The sequence below is a fragment of the Protomyctophum parallelum genome (assembly GCF_964188405.1).
Source record: "Protomyctophum parallelum genome assembly, chromosome: 4".
Lineage (NCBI taxonomy): Eukaryota > Metazoa > Chordata > Actinopteri > Myctophiformes > Myctophidae > Protomyctophum > Protomyctophum parallelum.
Genome location: NC_139700.1, coordinates 28,110,249 through 28,135,968, shown reverse-complemented (window position 1 = coordinate 28,135,968; position 25,720 = coordinate 28,110,249). Strand labels below are relative to the sequence as shown.

Below are 25,720 nucleotides of genomic sequence, written 5' to 3'. Positions count from 1 at the left end.
GAGTTATTCTTGCTCGTCACATTTAGGCTGAGGGGTTAGCCCCCCCTAAAAAAACAAAAAAACAAAACAGGTGGGTTCTATTCACGGCCATGCTGGTTGACACCGAGTCCTATAGGTCAGGGTTTCCATTTGGCTGGATGTTTGGGGGACACGGGGTGGGTGTCAGAGGGTCACGGCTGAGCGTGGACGGACCCTCCTCTTACCTGTTTCCAAACCTGGGACGCGAGAGGTGTTAAACATCCGCTCCCACTGAGCCGAACACAGAGGAACCTTGTTGGCCAGCAAGTAAATCTAACGCAGCGTCCAGGCAAGAAACAAAACAAGTAAAACAAGAGACAATGTTTACCCAGTGCAAAGGGTGTGCCTGTGTGTGTGTGTGTGCATGCACCGTGCATATACAGATACATGTATGACTGTATGCAACAGAGAAATCATGATGATTTTACTGTATGTTTGTATGTATACAAACAAACATACCGTATCGTATGTATACTAAAATGTATGTATTTCACAATGCTAAGCTTGCAGATTCAACATTTGGAATAATTCGGTCGCATTTTGGACTACTTTTGAAAACCTTCACATATATGAAGGTATGCCCAAAATAGGAACGCCTGGGTGAAGTTGATTAAGTATGCATGACAAATATTGAACTACAACATTTGCATCGGTGGTGCATGAGCGTGTCTGTGTGTGTGTTTGTGTGTGCGTGTGCGAATCTACAGTCCATTCATTTAAGCATCAGGCAAATCAACGAAGGCAAGGAGAAGGGTTATGAAGTAGAGGGGCTTTGTAACAGCATGGCAGAGGGAAATATCCAATAAAACATGCACATAACTATTCATGACCTCATGATCAATAGTCCTTCATGCACAAAGCGCTCATGCAATGTGCCAATCACTATAATTATGCAAACTGTTAACACAGACCAGAAAACACACTGCAGCAAAGAAAACAACGAGCATACAGGGGATATAACAGCACTCCTTGTATACCTATGGACAGATATACAAACTGTGGGAAATACATAACGTAATAACATGGGAGGTAATGGCAATGAGGACGTCATCACTGACGTCATCACATTCCTACGTGAGCGAAAAAACATATTCAACTGAATACACACTAGTATTACAACAGGGCATGCACAATGATGCCGTTTATACTAGTCAAATGGATGTGACAGACAGAGCTAGGGCTGGGCAATATGACTTCAAATCACAATCATGATCATTTCAAACTAGAGAGAGAGAGAGAGAGAGAGAGAGAGAGAGAGATCTGCTTCTCGATGAATCGATTAAGCAACATTAAATTGGTCAGAGATTATTAAAAAAACGTTCTATATAATTTAGTTTTTAACTGCCCAGCGCTATTAATCAAATGAATGTGAGATATAGAGCTGGAGAGAGAGAGAGAGAGAGAGAGAGAGAGAGAGAGAGAGAGAGAGAGAGTGGTGTACTCACTGGTTTGATCTGGGCTCTGTCCAGCTTCCTTCTATAGAGCATAATGGCGTGGATGGCATTACCTGCTCTGGCAGCCTGGATGGACGTGGGGAACACATACAGGAAGTCCTAGGAAAAAATTTAATTTTTGAGTTCAGTGGTTCTCAAACCTTTTAATTTCAAACAAAACCCAGAACTCCTGAGAGAGTACAAGTAGAGCCCACTTTTGTTTTTCTGCATGGTGCAGGACAGTTACTTGTTACTTGTTTTGACGGCACTTCTTGTTTTATGTTTCTTGCCTTGTATTGTTGTATACGACGGTACTTTCTAGTTTCTATACTCTCTTTACCTGTAACTGTTAACTGCAGTGCTGCCTCTGGGCGACTGGCTGCGGGATCAATAAAGGTATCTATCTAAGACCAAACTGAGTGATTAATCGATTCCTCGACTATGAGGGAAGGACAGCCCTAGTTACCTCAGAAGGACCGAGCCGGAGGCCGGAGATGACTTTACTTGTGTTTAGTGATGTGTAGAATTTGTTACATAATGACCAAGGTTCATGTACTTTTTATTGCTGGCTGGCTCAATGCCAAAGAGTGGGCATACACACATCTAAAGAAACGTGGGAGTCAGATTAAAATCTTACTATTAATGAAGGTTCGTGTTCTGATTTGTGTCGTGATAGCCTCTGTTACTGTTAGATGAGTAGCATGGCCTGCGATGTGTCCTGCTATTCCAACCATGTGGGGATCGAGTTGTTCCACTGACCTCCACAAACCACGTTGTCCACCTGAACACTCTTAAAGGACTGCCAGTCTGAGTGCTAATCTGTCGTTGTGTTTAACCTTGCTACAGTCACTGAGTTGGCAGACGAGTCCCACACAAACAAGAAAAGACTAGCATGAATACCTTCACGAACGCATTTGCGCGTTCACGCACGCATGCACTCACTCACGCACACATGCACGCCTCACTGTCTCCATGAACAATGACCCATGCCTGGTCTGCTACAGTGCCGTCTACTGTCTGCATGCCTCGTTCACACACGAACAGACAGAGAAACAACGTCTCACATCAGATGATGACATAATAGAGTGCTCTCAATGCAAGACAGTTGCTATGGTTATGGGTGGGTGGCTTCTCCACACACATAGCTCTTCTTATTGCACAAATTAAAAGTCAAGGTGGAAAAAACGCTGCAAGTGTAAACACACCAACCCAGCTGACAAGCAAGTCCCATGCTAGTACTGGGTTTTCAATTCTAATGAGCCCTCCAGGGGACTTTGGTGATGTAATGTAGCCCCATTCCTCACACACTATACTCTCCTAGGAAGTTCTGAATAAAGGCACAATAATGCTGCGTTCACACATTCATTTTCACCCTTGGACTGCCAATCCCAATTTTTTTGTTGCCATATTTTTAATTAATCGTTTTAACATACAAGAAAGATCTGGTGGTTTGAAGAGATGTTTTTTTATTTATTTTTCATTCCTAGTGTATTCTCTCAAATTGCCACCAGATGGCGGGAAAGCACCATTATGCTGATTTTGGCCAAAATAGACGGATCTTCCTAAGTCACTTCCGGTTCAACGATCAACAACATCCGGCAGTATTTTGACCCTAGTCACTAGCTTGGCTGGTCCGGATTGCTAAGCTAATGCTATATTTTTCATATCTAAGTCATTAACCTCAAATCAACCCCAAAACATCGCAAAATATCACATTTTTTACAGCGACGCACATAGAGACGGCGCGCGTGCACGATAGCGCACGATAGCGCACGATCACGCGGATTTCGGCCGTTTTTTGGTAAATTACATCCAACATTAGTGATATTAGCGAAAGAATATTAATTTTTGCTCTTTTGACCCCCCGATAACTGATATTAATTGTCATTCAGTTTTTTCCGTGAACGGGAGGTTTAGATTTTTAGATTAATTCCGTTTTTTCCGTTAATTGTAGGCCAGGGGTTAAGGCCAGCAACAAGAAGATACATATCTACAAGCTCACAACGGCTCGCAGTGCGAGGCGTTGTGAGCTTGAGGTTCGGCTATTTTCACAATATTTATCTGTGGAACCGAGTCAAACTAAATGAAAATACCTACAATTCCAAGTGCTTGTCAGGATGTGGTTGTAGCAACTCATAATGTAATAGCAACTCATAATGTAATAAGGGCTCAAAAAGGCTCATAATGTAATAAGTTAAATGTAATAAAAACTCATAATGTAATAATCAGCTCATAATGTAATAAAATCATGAGCGCATAACGTAATAACAGATTTTTCAAAAAAAGACGTGTTACATTATGAGTTGCCTTAATAGGCAGCTCATAATGTAATAAAAGTTCATAATAGAATGGGAGTGAATGGGACTGAATGGGAGGTACTGTTACTATGGGACTGATACTATGGGAGTGCATGGGACTGAATGGGAGTGAATGGGAGGTACTGTTACTATGAGACTGTCACTCCCATTCAGTCCCATTCACTCCCATAGTATCAGTCCCATAGTAACAGTACCTCCCATTCAGTCCCATTCACTCCCATTCAGTCCCATAGTAACAGTACCTCCCATTCACTCCCATTCACTCCCATAGTAACAGTACCTCCCATTCAGTCCCATTCACTCCAAATCCACTCCCATTCACTCCAAATTCACTCCCATTCACTCCCCTTCAGTGTCAAATGTCTTTGTTCTCTGATATTATTTTAAACACTCTGTGGCTGACCCTAAACCATGGTTTATTAAAAATAATTGGAATAAAACATTTTGCCTAAGTCACTTACTGCAGAAGTTAAAATGGCATGTTCAGATATTGGCCTAAGTCATTTTATCCTTACATGTTACATGATTGACATACACCTTTATTTGTATGTCAATAGTCATATTTTTTCATATTTTTAGTTTAATTAGTTTAATAAGGTGAAAGTCTACATTTGTCAACAGAGGTAATAACAATGACAGTGTAAGACTATATGGGCCATATGAAAGTCTACATTTGTCAACAGAGGTAATAACAATGACAGTGTAAGACTTTTCTCACCAATATGGGCCATTATTACATTATGAACTTTTATTACATTATGAGCTGCCTATTAAGGCAACTCATAATGTAACACGTCTTTTTTTGAAAAATCTGTTATTACGTTATGCGCTCATGATTTTATTACATTATGAGCTGATTATTACATTATGAGTTTTTATTACATTTAACTTATTACATTATGAGCCTTTTTGAGCCCTTATTACATTATGAGTTGCTATTACATTATGAGTTGCTACATGTGGTCCCCAGTTCAAATTATGATTAGTTTGGGGGGTCGCGGCCTGAAAAGTGTAATAATGACACAGTCACAGACTTCATTCAGTGAAAACAGCCATAAATCTAGAGAGAGAGGTCTTACCATGGCATAGTAGTTGCTGTTCACCATGATGGGCCCACGGCCATGCAGGTAGATGTACTCTTCCCACCAGTCACTGACCTGGGACCCACAACAAGAAGAGAAACATGACCCCATCAGTCACATGTCAGTCAGACTAAACCACTGTCACTTTTGCTACTTTATTGTGACACTGTACTGTAGTATGACACATATTACATTCATTTTATAATTTACCTAAACAATATAAAACGTTGAAATTATGGAGCTACAAGGTTTATGCCCGACACCAACAATATTCAACGCTAATCTGTGAGCAAAGTATCAGCGGCAGTGGCATTTAGGCGCAAAGAAAATAAACTGTGTCTAACTTACGTAGTTGGAGGCCCACCAGGACTTGAGTTTGAGGTACCACTGTAGTCTGGGTCCAAGGTTCTTCTCAAAGTCCTTAGCCAGGCCCTCCATGCGAGCATACTGGTCATCGTCCATCAGAGGGCGGGCTGACTCCAGGTACTGCAAAAACACGTTAAATTACTTGGAAGACAATGGGCTGAACACAAAGAGCTCAACTCAACCGTCGATGGGTTTAATGACAGATGAGCAGCTCGGCCAGAAAAACTGGCCATGTCTCTGCTTTGTTTTCTTGGCAGATAATTGGACGGATTTGTGTTTAGTTGTTAATACCCTAGGCAACAATATCCTTTTATTCCCCCCCCCCCCTGCCCCGCCCCGCCCCTCCTACACTGAGTTTATCTCACATGGTTTAATCACACGCTTGGGTTTGAGAAGCTCAACATGAACCTTGTTTATGTCTGTTGAGCTGTGGACATTCTCAAGTAGAGTAGTGTTTGGTTTCTATAAATAAGAGCTTTGTTGTCGTCATCACACAAGTGATCAGATTACCCAGGTCCATCTTTAGCGGGAAAAGAAGGCTGGGCTGCCAAGAAGGCTGCCATGAAAAACACAAGACTGAATTCCACAACATCTTCCAATAAAAACGGAATGACGCCTGTTTTGATGGGCTGTTATTAGCCTACTCGTGACAAAATGATTTGTCATTTTTACAACTATTGAATGCCTCAAAGAGACAATGGGAAATGAAGTGCAGAGGGGCAAAAGATGAGTTGCTAAATCAATATGATGACTAGGCTCTTTTCGAAACATGGCTCACATGTTTCCTCTCCCTGCAGGCAGTTGTGGACAGTAACAAAGTACTTTATATGTACTTAACTTGAGTATTTGCATTGATGGATACTACCGACTTTCACTCAATATCAAAGACAAATATTGTACTAAATCAACTTCTTAAACCCAATTTCAAATAATGAGAATAGCTGATTTACAAGTGCACAACGCATCAATACATTTAGAAAATATCTAATATCAATACAGCAATGCATTGATGTTATGACTTTTACTTTTGAATATTTACGTATTTTTTGTGCTTTTGAACCTTTAAGTATTATTAAAGTGTGAAGGACTCAAGCACTTTTTGACAGAGAAACATTCACTTGGAGTATCGCTACTTTGAGTATTGTATTGTGGTGGGTGGAGTACTGGAGTACTGGAGTACTGTCGGAGAGGACAGGTGGAACTCACTCTTCTGCAGGTGTCCTTGACGGCAGGGACAGGCAAACGAGGCAGAGAGTTCTGGAAGCTGTACAGCATGGGTTTCCTGCCAGAGAACAACTTCACCAACACCTGGAAGAGCACAGCAGGGAGGGGAGGGGTTAAATTAGCACTGTGTTTGACAACATACATGCATCTTACCACAGACCGGCAGACCCCTGATGTATATAGGCTTAAAGTGGTGTCCCCAGGCAACCCTTTTTAGAAGCACTGACCTTAAGGATATAAACTAAGCTAAAATGTATGGGATCACACAGTGCACTTGTAAATCACTCCAGATAAGAGTTTGCCAAATGCCTAATTGTAAATTGTTAACCAGGGGGTTAAACTGAACGAGACCACTAGCTCAGGACATAGTCCTTCCTTGGAGACGTACACATCGGCACACATCAATAATCAGTTGTTTCCTTGTTAGATAAGCCAACGTAGATACAAAATGTACATTTGCTGCACTTCTGCATGACTTTGAGGAACACCTTGTAAACTCTGATTTCGATTATTATTATTATTATGGTTACGTTGTTAACATAATAAAGTGATGAAGGCAACAAGATAATCTTAATACATCCTCTCCAAGTCACAAGAAGTCTTTGAAACACATAGATCTATGTGAACATTGGCCTACTCTGCCTCAAAAGGTGGATGTACACAGTTCTGACAATGGCTCCGTTCTGATAATGCTCGTGCCTTCAAAATTGATTCGAAAGTGAATTATGCTCCATTGGAAGATAATTGTATCCAATAACTGTAATATTGGTGGGGCCAGAGACTATATGACGTAATGCTAGGAGGAATTACATTTCTAGTGGGGATAAATGCTTCACTGATAATGGTCAAAGACAAGTGTCCACCAGCCAAACCATGAGTAGTTTAATTACAGGATAATTCAATTAATTTAAATGTATTAGGCTACACTTCAAATCAAGACAGAGTGACATAACTGTCTGGCCTCCCTGTCCAATCTATGAACAAAGCCAGACAAATCAGTAGTGCGGTTTCTCGGTGGTGAAATTGTACTGTAGAATAGTGTGGCGAAACACTGGGAAAAAGTGAAAGTAGCAATCTTATTAAAACACTAAGCCATTAACGAGACGATGTGCTTCACAAGATCAATATTAACAGCCCTAATAGATTTGCCAAGAATAATATAGTTTGTACTGTAATGTTACACATTGTCAACTACAATCAATCCATATGGTCACTAGGACAGAATCATTTGAAATGGGGAGGGTCCATGGTCTAATCTAATGCAATTCCATTTGGGGGTCTGTGACATGAAACGGTTTGAAAAAGCAGAGGTCTAACTCAGTGGTTCCCGAAGTGGGGTCGGGGAATGCCTAGGGGTCCTTGAGGGAATGCCAGGGGGTCCCCAGCAAAATAATGGGTCAATTTGGTTCCATTTAAACACTCAGAGTTAAATTAACTTTGATTTTACAATGGGTCACAGAGATAGAAATCCCATTAAAATCCTTGAAATTAAACGGGTTGAGCATCACTGCTAGAGCCGTAAAAATCTTCTCTTAAGGAGGTCCCTGGCATATAATTTCAAATGGGGGTCCGCAGGGCTAATGAGTGTCAATTTGGGGGTCCTTGACATGAAAAGGTCCTTGTCTCACAATCCAGATCCGAGTGGCCCAGGACACAGAGCCGTGGCGGCTGTGCATCCAGCCGTGCCACGACAGCAGGCACTTCAGGGCGTTCCTCATGATGAAGATGATGGTGACCCACAGGCCCGTGCCCACCAGCACGCCACCTACTACCTTCTGGGTGTCTGTGGATATGTAGCGCCTGGAGTCCACAGAAGATGGGAGGGGGAAAAGAGGGAAGGGGAAAAATGTCACGGGCAGGGCAGGAGTTCGCAAACATTGCTTATAACCAGAACAACTTAAGCCCACTTATCGCCAATACTTTCCAGAAAGTTTTAATATTTATTAGTCACAGACCCCTGACTAATACATAAATAAATGGCTTAATAATAAATAAATGGCTAATAATAAATGTATTAGCAAATCTAATAAATGGCTCACCCCTGTGAGCCAACTTTGCGTTGGCTCAATATATGTAAACCCCACAGACAGATTTAACCACTTTAACCTTAAAAAATAACATTGCATTAAAAAACCAGGCCGTGCATGCGTCTGTCTGCCTGTCTGTCTAGTCGTTCAAAGAGGAGGAAGTAATTATCGCACAATGAGGGTGATTTATCTAGAGTGGAATAAACTCATTTTTTATGCTAAATAATGAATCAATCTTGTGATACTCTGTGTACCAAGGAGGAAGCCTTGATGGTGTGTTTTACAGTGCTTTATAGGACTAACGCGGCAATAAACTCATATCTTAAGCCAAACCAAAATACTATCAGGTGGAACATTGACTGCTCCTGAGTACGTATTAATAGCAATGCTTCCATAAACAGAGCCCTTGACCAAAGGATAATACACTAACACCACTGATAAGAAAGGAAACACAGACATCATGTACAGTATGCGCATGTGTCTGGTACAAGTGAATATATTACACACTACCAGAGCATGTGAGCGGAGCGGAGCGCGGAGCGAGCGAGGAGCGGAGCGGGGGGATTTTGACGTGAGCGCGGAGCGGGTTTTTAAATGTGTCAGATTGACTTCCGGAGCGAGAACTGTCCTCCGCTCCGAGCCGCTCAATGCACACGGCACGGCTAATTTACATCATGCTCCAAAAAAGACTGCATGTTGCTGCAACATGCGGTCTGAAACGAAGGCCTTCAGGTTTAATTAGCCAATTTCAGGAAAACAGCATTTTATTTTTCTCCCGTCATTTCTTTCTGCTGAGCGGAGCGGGCATCTGAGTGTAGCCTCAGAGCGAGCACGGAGCGGGGAGCGCTCCATGCGTAAATGAAGGTGAGCGCTGAGCGAGGAGCGGCGTGGGGGGAGATGAACGTGAGCGCGGAGCGAGCGTAACAAAAGCCGCAGAGAGCGAAGAGCGGAATTATCGGCCGCTCCGCTCCGCTCACATGCTCTGCACACTACTAACGTAAACAAAATGAGCTGGCAGCTAAAGTAAAGGTAAGCTGTAGAAGCAGGGGGTTCCAAAAAGAAAAAGAGCTCATTGCGACGGTAGATCGCATTTACTATGAAAACCTGACCTGTTCTGACATTCCATATGCTGATCCTTCCCCACCCATCCTTCCTCTTTAATGTCTCCCTTTTGACTGATACCTGTCCATTCAAACTCTAGACAGGCCTGCCCCAAAGTTATTAGTAGAGTTCTCAACAGGCCCGAAAATGAAGGCCCGGCCCTACCTGGGCCCCCTGCACTGCCCCCGGTGCCAGCCTTAGATCTTCAGCGCTCAACTACTTGTATACCTGCTATTATTGTTATTGTTGTGAAAGTTGTACTGCTGCTACTGCTTGTCTCCATCCCTCTCTCTATTAAATGACTCGCCACTTTTACCCGGGGCGACTCTTCTTCACATTCTGGCGAGTTTCTTCACTTCATTGAGAGTGTAGGCAAGCGCACCACAGCTCAGTGGACATTAAATATAGGCTACCATGTTTGATAAGTCATATAAAAACATTACTTACACCCAAATGAAAATATAAACTTCACAGATTATAGATCACTTGGAATTATAACAATCTGTTGAGTATTGCCTGAATAATGCCACTAGTGAAATCCCAACTTTTATCGATGCGCCTATACTATTTGCCTGTGTTTTTTTTTTTATTATGTTCTTTTTGTGCGCTGATGGTGATGCTCCACTTGTAGGCCTACAGCACTTTGGTCAGCTTCTATTGTTTTAAATGTGCTATATAAATAAAGTTTGATTTAGGCCTATATTGGAGCAGGTGCTGGCAAATAACTAATTACTGTAATGCCATGCAGTGAAGTTGCGCAAATGTCAACTCAATTAGCAAGCGGAGCTGCTCTCATGCACTCTGCACTGTCTGCAGCACAATGACTGCAGATCTCTTCTTAAAGTTTACTTATTATGGTTTACTTTCAACCATAAACCATAATATGATTGACAAACCTTGGATTATAATTCTTCATCGACCAACAGCGCATGCAGCATGACTATGAGGTAATTTAACTATGTGGGATTTCTCCATCGGCATCGAATCGCTCGGAATCGAGTCGTCTTCACTTTCGGGGCGAGATTCCTTCCCCTTTTGGCGAGTCTTCTTCACTTTCCGGGGCGAGAACTCGCCCTTCCGGTATTCCTCCCTGTTACCCCCTCAAGGACCACCCCAGAGCCCAGACGCAACTTAACTAACTTCCTAGACAATGGACCGCATTCTCTACGACTGCATTTTGTACTGATCCAGCCCGCAGCACAATCAGGTCACCATAGTGCCTGGCTGGTCTTATCCAGCAGCCTTACCCAACAGGTATGTGTCGGCTGAGTTTGGTAAACATCCCCAGGGAGGGATCCAGCAGGTTATATTTATTGACGGACATGTAGGACACGACCACCACCATGAAGCCGCCAGGGCTCCCTGGGTAAACGCCGGTCATTACCCCATTCTGTGGAACAGAAAAACAACAACAGGTTTAGGTGCCGTGCGCGCTGTGCAACAGTCAACCACTCAAACCCTATATGGTTGACTGAAGTCCCTCAGGGCTCTATGCTAGTGTATTTTCAGTTTTCAGCTATTGTGGGGAAAGCTCTCGCTGAAAATCGACGAGCTTGCCAATGTGCAATTTTCTGCTAAAGCTTTCCCCACAATACGTACGGCTGCTGGGGTTAAAGTGGTACCAAAAGTATGAATATCGAAAAATGTAAATACTCATGTAAGGTAAAAGTACCGGTACCTCAAATTGTACTTGATCAAATCTATTTGCTCTGATGAAGGCCACACGCCGAAATGCCTCAGATTAAAATTGGTTAACTGATTCCTGTCCTGCACCAATATTTTGGACTTTGGAGGGCCTCTTCTTTCCACTTTGGTGGATTCTCTTTATTTGACATTAATGTCTTCCTTTGAATCATCCCCCCAGGGGGATGATTCGCCCAGAACAGCCGGTAAGAGCTTGTAGATCGGCTATTTCTGAGATTTGGTGCAGGAGGAAACAAATCAACTCGGGTCTGTTTCATAAAATAATATTTTTTTGCACATACAATCTGTCCACGCGACAGTGACGATACAAGCAGTTTTGGTTCACACTGCGTGCTACCTGCAAGTCTTGGGTTATCAATCAGATAAACAATGAGCAAGAGCAACAGGGTCATTGTATGTGAAAACGCTAGCATGTCAGAGGGTCGGGATGATTCAGTGTGTCTGTGTGTGTGTGTAAACAGATGAGATAAATAGGCCAAAGGCTAGAACACAAAGAACAGACAGGAAAGTTACCGTGGCATGTGAGTCATGTCATGTGGGTGTGCGTTCACTAGATGACTGAGCTTCTGTTTGGCACTTGATGGATTTCTTTTATCCAAACAGGCAGACATTTAACGCACTGCATGTCTGTATCTACACATCATGACCCCAGTCAATAAAGAAACACATTTCTCAACAGCATTGAGAAACCCATCAGTCCAATTCATACATTTGAATGCTTGTTGAGTTCATTTCAACTTTGGTAGAGGTTTAGGGAATTATATTACTATGGAACAGTTCTGTAAGGCCTACTTCTATAGCACAAAAAATAATGCAAACAAACTGGATTCTGCCAATGTATACAGTTACAAACCCAGTTTTTGTTGTGGGAAAAAATAGGAAGATCCCAAAGATATGCTTCCTTGACTGAGCATTTTCGTTATTGAACATGTAAGGAACATATTGTCGCTATTGGTCATAAACCTATTATCTCCATATTTTAACTTGTTGTGATTTTTTTCTCCATAAATTAATGCCATACTTGATCATACTGTGTCACACAAAAGCATCAAATGTATCAGATCCGCAATCTCGGAAAGCTGCGCAGATTTGGTTACTTTGCAGATGCATGTAAGACATCAATATCACAAATTGCAAATAGCTTTTGTTTGTTTGTTTGTATGAAGAAAATATACTGAATCTTCCTCCTTTAATGTACAGCGCAACTACTGAAGTTATCTCGCCAATGTTTTAAGTTGGCATGGTAAAGCACAATTTAAACTGTGGTAGAGGGTTTGGGTTGTGTAGTTAAGTGAGATATCACTACTGTTGTAGCCACGGTCTTGCCCTCTCACGCCTGTGGTGGCTCTTCTTACTCACCTTGAAGCGAATGAACCTCTTTTTCCAAGAGTGTATGCCGGAGAGATAGATCTGTCGAAGGGCCTCGTGGCACAGCTGTACGTCGATGCCATCAGGGGTGACAGAGAACTGGAAGGCCACCGCCTGGTGAGCTTCTGCCATGATGGCTGCTGCTGCACTGGGTCACTGGGGGAAGGGGCACCAAACAGCTGGATGTTAGCAGAGCGAAGTACACTATATACAGGCAAACATACATACACGGTACTGTATGTAGTAGGGGGTGCATACGTTGGCTAGACCCGAGTGGAATAGTAAGAGAGTGGCGACACGCTTTGATCTCGCCACATTGGAACTATCCCATTGAGATAGAATGAGCACTTCCACATTCCATTGTTACAATGAGAGTCAACGCTAGTGTCACCACTCTCTTACTAGATTGCTCTGGGCTAGACAGACCAACCACTGCAGTATACATCCTCATAAGATGTATTTGGCGAAGATATTTGGGGTAGAGGAGATAAAAAACGAGGGGATCATGTATAGATCCCCCACAAGGTTAGATGCTTGCGTTACCATAACATCCTGTGACTATTTCTCTCACGAATGATCGCTGGGCAAGTCACATATTTAGTGGAGCTGTGGTCATATGAGAATGATGATCTGCCAATGTGCATGGGCAGATCACCCATATCCATCTCTACCAGCTCCTGTTCCTCGACATCAAAGCCACTATAGGATTCAACAACTACGATGACAGCTAACTCAATTCCATGGTGTAATCTAGGGCTGAGCATCTGAGCGAGCAATAATGTGATTGGAGAGGGTTTACACAGAGTTAGAAGGCCAAGAGGCCATCGTGTCAGACACAATTAGGTCTAGGGCCCACAGACACACGTGGATACCATGGATATGTTTACTGTGCCACTGCTGATAGCCACCATATGGTGAGGGTCAAGCCATACGTAGTACATACCTTATGCATAGTACTATGCCCAAAGTATGTAATGTTTATTGAATCGGAAGGTCTCTCCACAATCAAAATCACCATACCTTGCTAAATTCTCAACCGATTGGTTTGTAACAAATACCAGACATGTAAGTTATGTTATGATACAGGTCGTCAGGATACTTTGTTCAATTAAAAATGTGGGTTGTCAACTTGTCATACCAAAATACCATCTTAGATGTTTATGAAACAGAAAATAGATTAGTCTCCTAAATGACTCAGAAGGTACATTTCTTGCAGTGGAGTTATGGCTACAAATATGGCAGTGATGTTGACTTATGATGAGTACGATCCTAGTGGGATTTGCTTTTAATAATTAATAATGAGTTATGCCCATATAGTAACTAAGAGGGTAAAGAAAGCAAGAACAGTCAGCTAAGTTCTGAAATTGATGTCACTTTATTGTACTGCAGCCATATCACAATATTATGATATCCAAATTTCCAAAATCCCATGGATCATGATATTGATGTATTGCCCAGCCCTTAGGTCTTACTACCCGTAATTGACACGTATAAGCATCTCTGGTCTTCTAGTTCTCTTTTCACTGTGAGTGTGTGTAACTGATTAGGAAGTAGTCTATCGTTCATATCAGCACATAGTGCCATATAAACCTGGAAATCCCCTCATTTAGTCTACAGGTGTTAGTCCAGGCCAAAGTCTATGGGGTGATGTCTATGTAGTATGTAGGTTTGTTCAGTTTTCCTCAAAAAATAAATTTAATTAAAGTTAAATTAAATTAAAATCTATACAGTGAAACTATAGGATACCAGGTAAACCAGGTATGATTATAATTAGATGGCATATGTCATTATTTAGACTCGAATAATGACATAGGCCATCTAATTATAATCATAAATAGCACATGGCTCTAATTGTTGTGACCACAGGTCGCATATTACCATGAAAACCATGAAAACCTGTCTGTCAATCCGTCAGTCACGCCTCCATATATGGTTGTCAGTCCATCACGCCTTGTGACACGCTCCATATATGGCCGTCTCCATACCGGTATATGAAGATCACAACACTGACCTCATCAAACCCTGGATAGCCATACATGGAGAAGACTGGATCACCTAGATCTGCATATATGGAGCCGGCCAGCAGCTCTACATCTGACCTCAAACCCTTAGATCTCCAAAATGCCAGCGCTCGCCCAGCAGTCTGCCGTGACCCAGGCGGATGCGTGCACACAACCTCAGGGCATCTTACTGGTATAGTATAGTTCTGTGATACACACCTGATATAGGAAAGGAAAATAAAACCATCTGGAATTTTGTTTTTTCTTGATTCTATTTTAGGATACTCGGCAGCACTCTAAATAGAAGTCTTAAAAGTTACTAAGAAGTTGTTTTTCAGAGACGGGAGAAGAATCACTGCATGTCAGGAATTGATCTCTATCTTTTTATTTTAAACTTCATCTCCTGTAGTGTAGAGAGACCTCTTGGCCTCTCGCCAAGAGCTTCTCAATACAAATGATGCACAGATAGAATCTATACTGTTCTCAGTCACTCAACAAGAACAGCTGGTCAGTCCTCCTCTTCCTGACATGGTTGATTTACTAGCTATACAGTAGCTATACAGTATACATTTGGAAATACAGTAGGCGGTGTGAATCAGCTGCTGTAGGGGGTTTGTGTACTCCCAATCAAGGAAGAACAGGTGGTCAAACTGGTGACCTCGCCCCCCTGGAGAGGATGCTAATCTGCATTAAATATAATCAATGCCACAATGACTCTTACATGAATGTTGTCCACCAATGTCTAGATGTCTGAATAATTCAACAACTAATTTAACCACTTAAACCCAATAGACTAGTTGAACAGGGTCTCCAAGGGCTCTATAGGTCCACTAGTAGATTAGTAATTACTTCTACTTCCTTTGCCTAACTGTGCTATTTTCGCGGAATGCTAAGGTTTACACAGGTTATAGAGACGTTACAGTTCATGTGGTTAAGAAAGCTTTCACTTTTTGGAAGATGCCTGCCAGAGGAGAAACCAATGTTTCGGACAGGTATACTGCCTTCTTCAGGGTATCAGGCAGTATACCTGTCCGAAACGTTGGTTTCTCCTATGTGTCCTCAATAAACGCCATTGGTAGCTACGAGTGTGCGACTATACAATCTTTTCATTCAGTATTTTTCCCGTTGACTGGCACCTCACGAGGACCGGTGTGCTGTGTGCACCTTTTGCCTATAACATTAACAAAATCACACCCGTGTGAAGTGAGGGGTGCTAATATATTAAAGTCTAACTCATGTTGATTAGGTGATGTGATGGTGATGTAAAACAAACGGTGCCAACACAAACATTAAATGCCATTAACAATAAAGAGACAATATGACGTAATGAGTTACAAAATGACGTAAATGTTCCCATCATTGTCAATGGCGTTTATAAAACAAACTTTGAACTAAAGACAAACATAGCGCCCCTCAAAAATAAACATTATACATGTTTTACCCATCATTCATTCTATAGCAGCAGTCATCACTGCTGGTACCTGCAGTCACTGGAGTAGTCTGGCAGTTTGCCTGCCTTAACATCCCCATAAACAAACAATGAAAACATGATCAAAATACAGCAAGGATGCAGTGTGTTTCTGCAGGTATAACACCAGCAGACTACTCCAGTAGCTAATGGCCTACTGGTTTAGAGGGGAATGATTAAACAACCATTTATTGCTTTATCATTACCGGTAACACAGGGCAAAGTTACAAGCTATATGCATTTAAGTTGAAGGTTCTGCTGAGGGCCTGAGATAGCAGAGGTCAACTCCAAACTAGAGAGAGATGATCTATACTAGAGAGAGATCTATAGGATTTTAGTGGTTTTCTCATGTGTGTGCCTGCCGCAGTGCCGCCCACCCTATGGGCTTTCCCCCATGTGCCCATATTACTCTGTAGATGATAAACAAAGAAGACACAGATACATATCCAACAAAGCTGTGCTGTGTGTCTATTTGCAATCCCACACTCACTGGTCACACCGACACACTCACTAACACAATGTACTCTCCTGACCCTGGCCTGGGTGCATTGCTTCTCCTCCTCAACCATAAAGAGTAATTACTCAGCAATTACTCAGTACTAGCCTATTACCGCTGGATGTGCATAAGCAAGTCAATACAGCATCTCCGCAATGGTTTTTTTGCCCCATCATCATCAGCATGTACCTGCGAGTCTGATCAGCCTGATGGTACCAAATTGAACCAAAAGGACCCATAAAGGTATAATTACTTACGGGTCCATTTGCATGGTTCCGTTTAACCCATTTAAAACAGGAAAGTCAGGGTTTTTTGCGTAATTATATATAAAAAATATCTATATACAAGCTCACAGCCTAGCCTATAGGCTACATCTGCTATTTTTGTGCATTTTTGAAAATTCTTGAAAGTGTTTTGACCCTCTGCAGATCGGGTTTGAAATGAGCACCGAGGATATTGACCGTGCCGTGCGGTGCCTTTCCAGCAGGCAGCCGGTGCCGGCTTCTTTCCCTTCCCTCCCTTCCCCCAGCCATGCAGCCGGTTCCTCCACATCACATGATCCGCCTGTGCTGTGCTGCTGGAAACTAGGGGAAAGGTCGCCGCGGTGTGCCGGGCAAAAAAAAACAGACCTTACCGGCAATGCGCGTTCATTCCGGTTCATTCACAATAGTAGGCTATAAACCACGGTGTCGCAATGCCCCATGGCGGTTTCACACAACAACACTAGGACAGGTGATGTTTTGGTTATCAGAATAATGCTGCTATAACCTGTTTGTTTCTTTGCTGGACCGAGCGACGTGTCCTCAAACTGGTTCAAGACTCAGACTATAGAACGACGGGGGGGAAATGTGTCAAACACCCCCGTCTTCTAACCGCGCGGTAAACTCCAACCACTGGGACTGGGTTTTAATATAATTTAATTTCTGATCATCATTCTCGTGAGTCGTCAGTAGCCTAGATTATGCAAGCTATAATGCCAAATTGCCAATCCAAATTCGACGTGGACGGTCTTTGGGTTTGCATGACCTCCCTGACTCCACACTGCATGGACAAGACGACTGGCAACTCTATGGTGCTCCACCTGCACATATAACTCCATTAATGAATGAATGACCTTCACTGAAGAGGTGTCACCCCTGGGGGGGTTGTCAGTCACTGTTGTCACTGTCACCTCAGGTAGTAGGCTACACAGTAAACAGATGTAACGTGCACCGTCCCCCCCCCCCCCCCCCGACCCCATATGTCACCTACATTTTGACCCAATAATAACTTCGTTACAACCAACACAATGGATGTGAGCAAATGACCTTTATACCTTGGGACTTTTGCCCACAAATGTAGGCCTATTGTTATAGTTTACCACATCAATCCATTATGTTAAAAGATTCTTAGCAACAGCCTTTTGAAAACGTAAAAAGGCCAAGTGTGAAAACGACAGACAGAAGAATGCCTGAGAGAGGAGGAATGTCACAGCCAGGCTAATGTGGCGCTGCTTAATTTCAGTTTCATAATAAACAATAACGGACATTGTTTATCATATGCACATAATACATAAACTTTGCTTCCCATGGCGTACGTGCCAACTATAGGCTACTAGGCCATACATACGAGAGGATGTGTGAGACTTTATCAACGTAAACACACGTATGCCTGTCTGAACTTGGATGGACATGTTATCACACAGTTATTACCTCGGCGCAATATTTCACACAGGTTTTCTTTTTGGACCTTGTGAGACGCGGCGTCTCTTTCGACCCCTGCAGCCATGATGATGATAATGCGTAGCTACTAGCTACGGCACAGAGACGCGGAAGGATTCGGAAAGGAAGCATATGAGGACGGAAGGATGGTCAAAAAGGAGAAGTTATTATGAACGACGTTTACTCACCAAGCCGCAACGCCGTCCACTAGTGCTGATCGCCTCGCAGATCTACAAATGGGACTCTGCTGGATATGGATAGACGTGATTGAGAGACGGTCTGCGGCTGATCTGTTTTGCGAGTGTTTGCGCTATATGATACGAGCCCTGTATGAATGAGCACTGGACAGAGCCTACTGAACACTTGCTCACACACAGACCACCCCCCGTTTCAAACGTCACCTTGCTTGTTGCTTAATGCTATTCTCTAATTCTCTCAGTGGTTCTCAAATATCGGGTCCACCCCCCTAGAATAAATTAGTTTGACAATTTACCATAACAAATGAATTTCAATCAATTAGGCCACATTAAATCATTAATTACCCCCCCCCCCCCCCCCCACACACACACACACACACACACACACACACACACACTTATTGTAATGTATAGCCAGTACACATAAACACAAGCAACTATAATTACATATTCTACCTATAATTATGTCTTTATATCAACATTCATTTTACAGGCTGTTTATACACAAACATGCAGGCATATAGTGCAGGGCTTGACATTAAGGCTTGTCCGGGACAATCTTTCCGGACATAAAAAAGTGCATTAAATGTACTTGTCCGTTGGACAAGAGACTCTTGGTTTCACTTTTTCTGTGACGCTCCAGCCACAATATTGTCTTTATGTCTGCAGCTCACCGACGCCTCATGTCAAGCACTCTCAGACAGTGAAGGGCTGGAGATACAGCGCCCCCCTGAGGATTATTGCGCTACAGTAAGGTTGCTGCACCACCCGCAGTCCCGCACGCAGTGCACCCACCCATATATTATTATGCCAAAATAATGTATTGGCATTTCCTTCAGATTACCTTGATTTTGCTGATGACCTGGCCCTTCTCTCCCACACTCACCACCAAATGCAAGAGAAAACCAACATAGTATCATCAAACTCAACACGCCTTGGCCTCACCATCCACAGAGGAAAGACAAGGTCCTCAAAATAAATACAAACAGCGTTACCCCCGTTACCCCCATCAAACTAGAAGGTGAAGCATTAGAGGAGGTGGAGAGCTTCACCTATCTAGGCAGTGTTGTCGACAAACAGGGCGGAACAGATGCCGACGTAAAAGTCAGGATTGGCAAGGCAAGAGCAGCTTTCCATCAGCTGAAGAATGTCTGGGGAGCCTCAGATCTTCCCATGAACACGTATCTATCATATGAATCAGTATATTTAATTCAATGGTGAAGCGGGTCCTGCTGTACGGAGCAGAAACCTGGAGAACAACTCAAAACACCATGACAAGAATCCAGACATTCATAAACACCTGCCTCAGAAGAATCCTCCGAATACGCTGGCCAAATAAAATCAGTAACAGGGAACTGTGGCAGTGACCTGGATGCAGATGTGAAGAGATCTGGCCACACATGGGGACAGCTGGAGAAGATGGCCCGGGACCGTGATGTCTGGAGAGCTCTTGTTCGTGGCCTATGCCCAAAGTTGGGCATATGCCAACTTTCTAAAAAATATTTCCTGTATACACTCCTGCCAAAAAACAGCACAGGCTCATTATAAACAGCATAGTTAAACTGCATGATATAAAGCTGTTTTAAAAGCTATGGTTATGTTTATCAGTACCATGTAGCCCGATGATCATTACTTAAAGGAGATCCTAAATCAATATTAGATCAACATAGTCATGTGATAATTGAAAGCCTTGTGGTTTAGCCCAGTGGTTCTCAACCTGTGTCTCGGGGCCGCTATAGTGGCCCCCCAAATAAGGAGTAAAATATTAAGATGATAATTTGTGGGGCAGAAATCTCTTACCAAATTTTAACTTTGTGTTTTTGGTCAGCACTCAGGTTTTAACGTGTTTCTGTCAGATATATGCAGGAGGCAGGGCGATTCTGAAAATGAGCCCTGTGTATATAAAGAAGTAAAAAATAAAATATTACCCGGTACTCTCAAAGGGCACCTACGGACTGCTGCAATTTCAAACTGGCCCCTGTAAGATCTGAATCCCCCACCCACCCCTTTCCCCCCCTTCACTGTATCCCCCCCCCCCCCTTTTTTTACCCCCTTTTATGATGATTTCCTGTTTTTGGCTATATAGAAGTGTATATGTGTACGTCTCTAAATGTTATGATGAATTGAAAACGGTGGACCCTCTTGTAAACAAGTGTAATGCTTTTGGTGTCGTCCACTCAGTTAACAGTTTTTGTATTGAGTTGTGCTTGAAATGTACTGTAATTCTGCAAACTAAATACTTCAATCAATCAATCAATGTCAAAAGGTAATATAGTACCACTGCCATCTTGTGGTCACTTACACTCATGGCCACAACCTCACAGCACAGTTGATGCCACTTGAAAACAATGGTTCTCATTTGCCACCAAGTCTGTGATTAGATTATGATTTGGAGTGGAGTTGAATGTATCTACTTCACAGTGAGTTGATTTATGTAAGGAAGACACACAGGGAATAACACAGAATAGCAGTACAATGGCACTACAGGTTCTGTTTAATGATTAAACTGGCTTCCATGAAACTAGGATTTGAAAATGCATTAAAAAAAGCAATTTCTGGCTTCTGGCTTTTCTCTGCAACACCAGAATTGACTGCAGATGCTTCTTAATATAAATGATAGTTACATCCCTTCCCATTTACTTCTATACATGACTGACAGAACACAAGACGAAAGACAACACGGGTAATTCTGTTTTTGACAGATGACATTTATTTTCACCAGGCATCTGACATTAGAATCGCTACAGTCAACCATTTTGGAATAGCTGCTAAAACTCCAGTGGGAAAAGAGGGGAGGGTTCATCCTGAACACGTTGTATTAAGTACACCTCAACGATCAAAAAGACAAGAAGTAGGCCATTAAAACATCACCTGCTGCCTCATGTAGGTCAGGTTTCATTTCAAATGCATCCGTCTCTGTCTCCGGACCTCTAGCTTCTCCTGCCAGACTGCCTCTAGGGTTGGTGGTCCCGTAAAACATTCAGTCACATTATACTTTTTCCAACGTTTGTTGAATACATATACAGTACATACTGTATTTAATGCCTCCGGTCGCCGTTCTACTGAACATTCAGAAGCGATGGCACACAATCTTTACAAATAGACCAGCTGAAGAGAGGGAGACCACTAGTAATTCACACACGGGGGGGAGGGGTCTCCCACCAGAACTGGGAGAAAGACAAGGGAGAAGAAATGAACACCAACCACATAGGCTACCACTCAAAGTTTGGCAGCGGTGGCTGGTGACTTTGACTAGCCAAATAGCCAAAACGCAGTCTCTTTTCTTATTCTGAAAAGACATTTGGCATGTACGTATAGTATAAGAGCGAAAGTGTTATGAAGTTACATTTCTTGCCGAGGGAAGATTGGCTTACAGCACAGGCAGAGTTCAAAGGCCCATCTTCTCAGAAAAGAAGATACAATTATATACAGTACATCACTACGATAACCAGGTGAACCTCACCTGGAGTCCATTGAGAAGCCCTCATCGTCGAGGTCTGAGGTGAACACACAACTTAGCAGCATTGGGGTTAGCTCTGAATCCAGTTGTGTGATTTGGGGGGTACATGTGAGAGTGAACAGTACATCGCTACACATAATGAAACAATGACAAAAAGTGGTTATCCTCACTTAAACACTGGTTGCACATAAAGAGAATTTGTAAAGAACAAGAAGACAAGTAGTAGTAATACAGTAGTAGTGTAGGTATCATTCTTTTTCTTCTTTTTTGTTTTTTACAAGTGCTAAAGTGTGAGTGGCTAATAGTGATGCGTTTGATTCACAAGTACAGTACCAGTACAAGTTAAAGACATTGTCACAATTTTGGTCGCCGATTTTAAGCAGCCGCTTGAACTTTAAGAAGAAAACACAAAGCGAAAGAGGACATTTTTTAAGGAGGAAGGGTGATTTCTCTTCTTTTTCTTTCTACATAAATAAAGCCACTTTGATATTTAATGGGGAAATTGGTGCAGAGAACACAATCTTGGGGCTATCGAGGCCAGCTACTAACCCCGCTATCTCTGCAAAAAAGAAGGGGGAAAAAATCAACTATTAATTTCTCTGCCTTCTTGTGTGTTGATTCCTCTAAAAAAACACCACAATTACCCTTTGAATTAGTATGGGCATATCGGCACGTATTAAGCTATATGCTAGCACAGAATAAGCTGAGCAGCGAATATAGCTTTATTATGTTAAAGTGTGTATGTGAGAGAGAGTGAGTGCACGTGAATTAGTCACGTCATACTGTATATTGTCTTGTGAGTGAAGGATATGCACGTGTGTGTGGCCCTGTTTGGATTCAGGATCCATGGCACGAACATTTGTATTAAGCAACAAACATGACAATGAGCGTTTACCTCCAAAAAGTCATGGATAGTAAATAATAATTCCCCTTAATGAGGAAAACCAGGCTTGTTTTACCTTATGCTAAAGTTAGGAGAGATTCCCCCTTTTAGTGTTTTCCTGTGAGCTCAGCCATGGAGTTAGCATCAGAAGGGTGTTGTAGTTAAAAGGTGCAGTGGGGAGGGGGAAAAGTGCAGGGCAGCTGCACCACAGGCCGCCGTCAAGATAGTGTCTTTTCAGTTTTGACCGGCAGGTGGGGGACACCAGCGTTCAGTTGCTGGCCACCTCATCCGCATGGTCAGTGCTGTCTAAGGTGCTTTCCAGTCCACCGCGGGCTCGCCAGATCTTCACCGTCCGGTCGCTGGATGGATGAAAGCAAAAAAAGAAAACCTCACGACTGAAAACGTCTGTATGACCAAGTCCTAATGAGTGATTTGTGAATTATTATAAAAATGCTAATGACAGAAACTGCAAGGTGGAAAACTGTATAATACAACAGCCATTTTCGTGCACACAATGAAAGAATAAATCAGTGGTTAAAGAATAAAGGTCCCTGCACACTGGACGCGTCGGATTCTTTGCCGTGTTTTTCCGTCGGTTTTCCGAAAAACATGTCCAGTCTGCAACCACCTTTAAGCCCAATCTTGGGCTTGCGTGTACTGTATGTGTGCATTGACTCACTCTGAGGCGGTGAACAGATGACTGCTGTTGGTGGAGATGCTGTTGATGGGACTCTCGTGGCCCTTCAGCTCCCCTAGCGTCCCCAGTGTGTCCGTGTGCCACAGCTTGAGAACCCCTGCCCTGCATCCACTCAGCAGTGCTGGAGAGCCGGGCACCACCCCCAGGGCACACACCCAGTCACGGTGGGCATTGGGCACTTGCTGTTGCACAGGATATCATTATTATTTAACGTCTTGAAACTGTTCCCCGTTTCTGTATTATTATGATAGCTACAGCGGAAAGGTGGATGGGGGGAGGTGCATGCTGTAAAACTATTATTTTCAAACTGTTATATGTCCAGGACATCCCAAATCTATTTGGTTGCGGACCACCACCTAGAAATATTTTATGCAGGGACCCCCCACAAAATATTTGTGGGAAAAAAAAGTATAAAAATAAATAATTCAATAGCAGACCTACAAGCTCACAGCGGGTTGCGAATCTCGCGATGCAACGTAGCTTTACCATTTACACATCATCTCTGGTATCTCTCTATAGATCCATATATAACCAACAGTATTGTCTAAAGTTCTCTAGACTTGAAATAATCATTTTCCGTACCAAAATTGACCACATAAACTTCAGTTAAAATTGGCTAGCAAACTAAATTAAAGTTGCACTTTCACGTGCTGTCTTATTCACTGTAACACAGACAATGGTCTTTAATCATTTTTGTGTTAAAGCTGTGGTCTACCTGCAGCAGGTCTTTCCGGGACAGGTCCCATTTCTTGATGCCATTGTCTCTGGAGCCGCTGAACAGCACATCTCCCTGGACAACCAGGGACTCGATGCCATCGTAATGGGGAGGCTCAAAGTTGTGTGTGGGGACGACGCTGCCCAGAGAACCTTCACTCACATCAAACAGCTGCAACAGACAAAACATCAGGTGTCAAAAGCTACTCTCGCAGAAGTCTAGTTTCAACCAACAGTGCGACGCCCTTATTCACTCCTTATACTCAACCCACTTTCACTATTGTAGCATTACAATTGGTTTTCCAAAACCCAGCTCAGCGAATGTCCCAAAATGTCTAGTTCGGCAAAGGCAGAACTAGACATTCCCCCCATCTCTCTCTCCGTTTCCCGTCTACCTACTGTACAACTATCAATAAAGGCAAAAAAGCCACACAAAAAATATATATAAAAGAAAAAAGGAATGGGAGATGCCCACTTCATAAACCTGATAACATAATTATCCACACATGCAGTACTGTATGTACACCAGTAGTTAGACATGTAGTAGACATTGGAACATGGACCTTGATGTAGTGGTCCTTGGAGCCGGTGATCACCAGGTCTTGGCCATTTCCTGTCTGGTCGACAGTCAGACACATGACGGGACCAATGTGACCCGTCAGCTTCCCTGTGGATGCAAACCTGTTGACCACATACAGCAGTTATTCCATGGTTAAAAACATTTGACCACAATTTTGCAATCTAATGGTAATATTAATATAAAAAGTGTAAAGGCGGCCCAGGCCGTAGCGTAACGGTCTGGGCACCGGACTGGTAATCCAGTCGCAGTGTGCCGCGGGTTCGACTCCCGGACCCGACACGGCCTTTACTGCATGTCATCCCCCCATCTCTCTCCCGTTTCCTGTCAGCCTACTGTCTGTCCCTTCAAAAATCAATAAAAGGCGTAAGCCGCAAAAAAATATCTTAAAAAAAAAAAGAAAAAGTGTAAAGGCAATATCTAATAATGGGATTTTTCTGAGGGGTGGTGGGGGGGGGGGGGGGGGGGGTGGTGGTTCCTATATCACTGAGAACTACTCCTTATAAGGTCATGTACATTTGCCCTCAATCAAATTTGACTCCCAAGGCAAAGAAAAAGGAAAATTCATCCTCCGAAACACTGAATATTCAGTACCATACCATACCATACCATCTTTATTTCTATAGCACATTTAAATAACAACAAGTTGTACCAAAGTGCTTTACAATAAAATAATAAAAATCACAGCTTCATTTAAAAAACAAACAACATACAGTACACAGTGTCACTTTCAACATCAAAAAGCTCATACTATGCTAGGAAAAGCCAAAGAATAAAAATATGTCTTGAGGCGTGATTTAAACACCTGAAGAGTGGGGGCCTGTCTTATGTGCAGAGGCAGCTCATTCCAGAGCTTGGGAGCTGCGACTGCAAAAGCCCGGTTCCCT

At 42.8% G+C, this 25,720-nt stretch overlaps 2 protein-coding genes across 8 annotated transcripts in view; both read right to left on the bottom strand.

Moving 5' to 3' along the window:
- The window catches only part of cpt1ab (carnitine palmitoyltransferase 1Ab (liver)), a 35,680-nt gene extending 17,023 nt beyond the window's left edge, over nt 1–18,657 (bottom strand). The window contains exons 1-10 of one of the 3 annotated variants that reach the window (XM_083763905.1): nt 18,494–18,657; nt 16,083–16,157; nt 12,633–12,797; nt 10,817–10,959; nt 8,070–8,241; nt 6,424–6,525; nt 5,200–5,337; nt 4,849–4,926; nt 1,464–1,571; nt 204–291 (exon numbers count right to left, since the gene is read on the bottom strand). In XM_083763905.1, the coding sequence (XP_083620031.1) occupies nt 204–291; nt 1,464–1,571; nt 4,849–4,926; nt 5,200–5,337; nt 6,424–6,525; nt 8,070–8,241; nt 10,817–10,959; nt 12,633–12,773 (970 nt within the window). In that variant the 5' untranslated portion in view covers nt 12,774–12,797; nt 16,083–16,157; nt 18,494–18,657. The remainder of the gene's footprint in view (nt 1–203; nt 292–1,463; nt 1,572–4,848; nt 4,927–5,199; nt 5,338–6,423; nt 6,526–8,069; nt 8,242–10,816; nt 10,960–12,632; nt 12,798–16,082; nt 16,158–18,493) is intronic. The other 2 variants (XM_083763904.1, XM_083763906.1) reach the window with 2 other exon arrangements.
- Nucleotides 18,658–21,200: 2,543 nt separating this feature from the next.
- The window catches only part of kif21a (kinesin family member 21A), a 79,435-nt gene continuing 74,915 nt past the window's right edge, over nt 21,201–25,720 (bottom strand). For all 5 annotated transcript variants that reach the window (XM_083762648.1, XM_083762650.1, XM_083762649.1 and 2 more), the window contains 4 exons: nt 24,820–24,937; nt 24,258–24,428; nt 23,525–23,724; nt 21,201–23,204 (listed from right to left, as the gene is read on the bottom strand). In XM_083762648.1, the coding sequence (XP_083618774.1) occupies nt 23,114–23,204; nt 23,525–23,724; nt 24,258–24,428; nt 24,820–24,937 (580 nt within the window). In that variant the 3' untranslated portion in view covers nt 21,201–23,113. The remainder of the gene's footprint in view (nt 23,205–23,524; nt 23,725–24,257; nt 24,429–24,819; nt 24,938–25,720) is intronic.